Source organism: Setaria viridis, chromosome 1 (assembly GCF_005286985.2).
Source record: "Setaria viridis chromosome 1, Setaria_viridis_v4.0, whole genome shotgun sequence".
In the NCBI taxonomy this organism is placed as follows: Eukaryota; Viridiplantae; Streptophyta; class Magnoliopsida; order Poales; family Poaceae; genus Setaria; species Setaria viridis.
This window is the reverse complement of record NC_048263.2, coordinates 39,965,394-39,970,762: the sequence shown is the minus strand read 5'-3', so window position 1 is coordinate 39,970,762 and position 5,369 is coordinate 39,965,394. Positions and strand designations below refer to the sequence as shown.

The 5,369-nt window shown below is 43.0% G+C and overlaps 1 protein-coding gene across 2 annotated transcripts; it reads right to left on the bottom strand.

Moving 5' to 3' along the window:
• Positions 1-927: 927 nt before the first annotated feature.
• Positions 928-4,877, bottom strand: LOC117841426 (heparanase-like protein 3). 2 transcript variants are annotated; one of them, XM_034721784.2, is made up of 9 exons: positions 4,220-4,877; positions 3,612-3,648; positions 3,164-3,347; positions 2,926-3,074; positions 2,342-2,575; positions 2,072-2,261; positions 1,840-1,965; positions 1,611-1,710; positions 928-1,520 (listed from the first exon to the last, which is right to left on the bottom strand). In XM_034721784.2, exons 1-9 carry the CDS (start codon positions 4,457-4,459, stop codon positions 1,164-1,166), a joined length of 1,617 nt encoding a protein of 538 aa, XP_034577675.1. In that variant the 5' UTR covers positions 4,460-4,877; the 3' UTR covers positions 928-1,163. The 2 variants fall into 2 exon arrangements, with proteins under 2 accessions (XP_034577675.1, XP_072146284.1); XM_072290183.1 differs by having other exon boundaries at positions 3,612-3,673; positions 4,220-4,292.
• Between the last annotated feature and the right edge of the window lie 492 nt (positions 4,878-5,369).

Here is a 5,369-nt window from a genome sequence, read left to right as displayed (position 1 = left end):
ACTCTGGTCCACCAATGCCAGCAAGATCTTCTAGTTGCAGTGACAAATAGTGGTCGCATTAAAGCTATGCCTATGTGAACAAAATTGAAAAAATATCTTACCCTCTTTTCCCCATGACGAAGATTATAAAACACAAAATTGTTTGCAAAGAAGAAACAACTTTCTAGATTCGCCAATCGCCTCAAAGAAGTATTTCTGGTCTTGTCTCATATTTCTTTCTTTATCTTTCAACCGTGGCATGATTCCTAGCCAACTTGTCCCCTTTTCTGATTTCTCAAACAAAATGAGAGAGGTATTGACCAAAATTGCAAACTTTTTTCTTTCGAAAAAGTCCAATTTTCACCTTCTAACTATAGCACAACCACAAAACCGGACAGGGAAGGCCATCCAACTGTCAAAACCATGCAAATTTGGCCCTTTGGGTGGTTTCGAGTGTGGTTTTGTATTTTCTAGAAATTTAAAAGGTTTTGATTCAATCAAAAAAAATTCATAACTAATTCATTTCAAATCCAAAAAAATATGAAGTTGGTATCAAAAACTTTCTAAAAATGTAGGCTATTTGTCGGTACTCTATTTGGAGTTTTTTCCATCATATTTGTTACTATTCCTTGTGTTTTATCTTGTAATAAAACACAAGGATCATGAACAACTAAGATTCAAATAATACCAAATAGAACATCAACAACAGGTAGGTTACATTTTTAGAAATTTATTGGCACTAAATTTTATATTCTTTTGGTTTGAAATGAATTAGTTATGAATTTTTTAATTAAACCTATTTTTTTTAAAAAAAATTCTAGAAAATGCAAAACTACTCTTGAAATCACCCAAAGGGCCAAATTTGCCCGGTTTTGACAATTGGATGGCCCTCCGTGTCCGATTTTGTAGTTGTGGGTTGAAAATCAAGCTTCTGCTACAGTTGTAGGATGAAAATTGGACTTATCCCCTTTTCTTTTAACTTATTTCATTTTTCCTTCCTTTTTTCTCATACATTATCTGAACAATTCTTTCTTAAAAGAATGACAAATCACAAATCTTTCAGCCTTACAGCTTACTTCACGTGCAGGTGAACAAGCTTCGCCGATCACCCAGACATCATCTAACCTATGACAATAGCATCGTTCACACCGAGAATGTGAAAAAAATCAGATAATAAAAAATATCTAACTGCAGGCAGGAGCATAGAAGCTTGGGATGTGAGCAAACACAATGGAGTAAGGACCCACGGTTATGGGCTGTGTTCCCTCGACCTGCACAGGCTCCAGCTTTGGGATGTCTCCATTGGCATCAGTCGCCAACACATTGCCATTCAGCAGCACTTGTTGGCTCTGCAAGTTCCCATCTTTGGGAGTGAGATGGTACTCTTCTCTTGTGAGCTCGGCGGCTTCACCAAGCCCAGGAATGTGACCAAACCTTCTATTCTCCTTCCTTGCACTCTGGGTCCGTGCACCTTCGCTCGCCACGTAAATGTGGTTTGTATTGTTGCCACTGAGATTGATCAGGAGCAGAGTAATCCCTTCCTGAAAAATTCAAGGAAATAGGTTGGTTCAGATAGTTACTAGGAGTTGCAAAAAAAGAAACGGAACTTTGAATTGTATGTGCTCCCTCACCGAATTTCTTGCACAATGTGCATAAGTACGGATCTTATTTGTGCCATTGAATGTCGTCGAGAGGACCTTGGTTCCCATGAGGCGATGCCATAGTAAAGCACTGCGGAGAAATCAGAAAGTTACTAAATTAAGATGCACAAAGTTTCTTTCTCCTATCCTTTTATTTTGAAAGATGACCATCAACACCTGATACATACACTGAAGCTATGGAGAATTTATGTATGTCTACCTGTAATAGTCAGGATTTGGTTCAAATGTAGTTTTGTTGAGCAGGCCATAGTTCCCACCAACCAAGGTCTGTCTACAGTAACTCTTTGTGTCATACTTTGATGACATCCCAAGCTGATCCAGATACCTGAAACGTCATCAGTTGAAAGTCAATAAATACTTCTTCAGGTGGTTCCTTCAAATTCAATTGCTGAGCATAGCTGTGTGCTGCTTCAAGCATGCTCCTGGCTTACCAGAAGCTGAACACAAATGCATCAGTTACAAGGTGGTGACCACTATTGTAAGCCCCTCCAGCCTCGCCAACCCAGGCAACGGTGGATGTCCCTGCAGACTTCAGTATCCCCTGAAGATTGCTGAACGTGCTCGCCTCACCATCAAGGTAAGATGGATTAAGAATTTTCTCAATCAGATGATCATCAACACCTGATACATTCATCATTCTATCTAGTTATGCAGATTCCAAGTCTCCAAGTCATGTACATGGCAAGTCAAGGCGAGCATACCGGGGCCTAAATTGTAGATATGGTGAGTGATCACATCCATTTGGCTTGGCTTTGTTTTGCTGACGAGTTCAGTGAACCAGGCTGCATCAAAGAAGCCTCCTGGTGCAAGTACTAGAGGCTTTGATGGGTTGCCTTGGTAGGTGCTGTCAATGATTTGTTTCAGAGTAATCACATCTGCTGCATATTGGTCTGCATCAATCCGGGCTCCAACTCCACTACCACTGAGTTCATTTCCTACAATAACACTGTATTAAGGTTCCAAAATACTATACTATGCAGAAGTACTGCTCAGATTGGGTTGCTTCTTAAGCAAAACTAGTGTACATAAAAGTATGCCTTTTGCACATTGACGTGTGAAAAGATACTGAAAGCATCATCTATGATCTTTTCCTTAGCTCTTTACTGATAGCTTAACCAATTATCTACTCCTATCTAAATGATGTCGACACACTTGTCTGGATTCCTTTCCTACACACTTATCAGAACTGTCTAAATAAAGTGGCTTCAAAACCATATCATAGGAAGATAACGTGACGCTCTTTTGTGACAAAACCACACAACCCACAAGATTACACAGAACATACCGAGCTCCCATCCATGGATATCATATCCTTTGTTGACGGTGTAGCGAATAAAAGAAGCTGCATTCGTGTAATTCCATGGCCCCCCTAAAGAACCATCGGGCATTGGGACCCGTCCATTCAGAGCATTCAACCCAAAAATAATTTTTGCCCTGCAACATCAAGCACAAGGTTAGGCAATCATGTCCAAATAGAATGCAGTTCCTGCAACTCTCCTGAGGTTATGAGTAGACCAAAATACCCAGATTTTTGGAAAAAAGCATTTAGCTCATCCCATCTATTCAACGGTAGGCATCCTTGTGAGAAACCGAACATCGCGGACGTGTTCTTCACGAATGGAGTGCATGACTGGTGAGAGTCACCGGTGTCATATATCAACATATCTTGCAAAGAGCCGCCCAGCCGGAGCTTCAGAGGGGAGAATGCTGCAAATTTTATTAGATTATTATCTGAGGATGGGCCACATATCAAACGAACCAGTACCATAGATTTCATCTTACGAAAAGAATATGCCATGGCTTTCAGAGTACTACTGCTGCTAGAACTTTTTGCTACAGTTGGTTTGTTACCGTCACATCGAAAACCAACGACTGTATTATATTTCAAGCAAGACCATTTATTTCTTGATTGGACAGTAGGGCAAATTTTCTTATGAAAGCGAAAGGGATTGTGATCATGTGTTGGCTTACCTTTGACGGCATTCAGCAGGATTTTGTTAGAGAGATTCTGCAGGGAGGAAAATATTAAAGACCTGTGTCAATAACCCATGTCATGGTTTGATTTGCACAAACTTCTGCAAAGCTAGCAGCCAATGAATTGAAAACTAGCAAACGCACAGTTGAGCAGGCACGCACGCAAGCACGTACCCTAATATAGTAAATTCCTACAACCTGACCTCTGTTCTTCTGTTGATGAATCTCCAACCATTCTCTAATCACGAGCATTAGAATATAGCCAAGTATTTTGGTAGGCTTTACATTTGCACATGATTGGTAGGAAAAGCTACTCTACTGTAAATGCAGACAGCCCGGCATGACTCTAGGTCCATGGAATGAAACCAATGAATCTCCCTAGGCTGTCGAATTCCAAATTGTTACTATGATACTATCGAACACAGCTCACAAAGAGTATGTCGCTGCCGACCAAGAGAAAACTAGAAAAAAGATTCATTGAGATCCCCGTACATGGTCTACGGGTTCCACAGAATTATCCTTGGCATGGGCATAAACTAAGTTCAGAGCTCAGGCACTCAAGTAATCTGGCAAGGCACCATGCGTGTGTGTGAAGCTGAACTGACCAGGTTGAGGAGGGAGGCGCGGCCCCAGCTGCAGGTGCCGTAGTCGCACTTGTCCGGCGGCCACCAGTCCAATGTGGCGCAGACGAAGTCGTCGTCCGTCGCCGCGACGGCGGACCGCGCGTCCACGACCACCGCGTCGCCGCCGGCGAGGGCCGTGGTGCTCACGGTGGCGGTGCCGCCGAGCCAGAAGAGGGCCCAGACGCAGAACCCGACCATCTTGAGCAGCAGCCCCGCCGCCATTCCGCAGAAGGCACACCAAGAGGCAACAAGAACGAAGCCCGGGGGCAAGGAAAGGCTTGTTTAGAACCAGAGGGGAAATGCCGGGGAAAGCCGGAAAGGGACAATGCCCCTCCAAGGAAAGCGAGCCCCTTTGCGCCGGGGAGGGAAGGTTCTTGCCGGCTACAACATGTAAAGCATCTCAAGGCGGGGAACCTCTGGTGTGGTCGGGGGATGAACGGATGGTTAGGCAAAGCAGAGAGAGACCTGACTGACCCTGGTTGTTCAGGGGAGAGAGGTCAGGTCAGATGGATGAGCTGCTGGGCCTGCGGCTTTTAATGGTGGCAGGCTTGGTTAAGGAAGCTTGGAATCTTTATACATGGCAGCGGGAAGGAGAGGGAAGCAGGAAATGAGGCAACGCAAACAGCGCTGATTGAGAGCAGGAGCACGGAGCAGCCGTATCTCGTCAAAAGGACACGTTTAGTTAGCTCATGCGAGCTGTCAAATCTTAAAGGCATGGCAGATTTGCGATTCTCACAATATTTAAAACCACGTCACATTTGTATTCCAAATTTCCTATTGAAAAATCCTCTCTACCTCTAAACCGTGTAGATTTACCTATTTATTACTAGTATATACTGGTAAAAAAATTTAAAAAAAAGTAATGGTCCGGTGTATAATTGAAGATTGTACCAGTGTCCAAAACACAGCAAGTAGTTAACAAGAGCAAGTGTACTACTAGCAGGATGCATATGCATTTAAGATGAAACAAACACTGGTACTCCTGTTTCAGAAGTAGTTTGTTAATAGCAAGTAGTTAGGGAGTAAAAAATGTCACAAGAGGGCATTAGTGTCATGGTGTTATTTGGATGAAAACAGATCATGGTTTTGCAGAGCTGGAAAGTTCATCTTTGGCTGCTGCAAGGACAGGCAG

What these genes read in the sequence shown, in the direction of transcription:
- LOC117841426 (XM_034721784.2), bottom strand. Translation starts at nt 4,459, where the DNA reads ATGGCGGCGGGGCTGCTGCTCAAGATGGTCGGGTTCTGCGTCTGGGCC. An exon ending in GCGCCTCCCTCCTCAACCTG is followed by an intron (nt 3,649 to 4,219) that starts GTCAGTTCAGCT and finishes TCCTCCCTGCAG; the next exon opens with AATCTCTCTAACAAAATCCT. An exon ending in CCTGCTGAATGCCGTCAAAG is followed by an intron (nt 3,348 to 3,611) that starts GTAAGCCAACAC and finishes TAAAATTTGCAG; the next exon opens with CATTCTCCCCTCTGAAGCTC.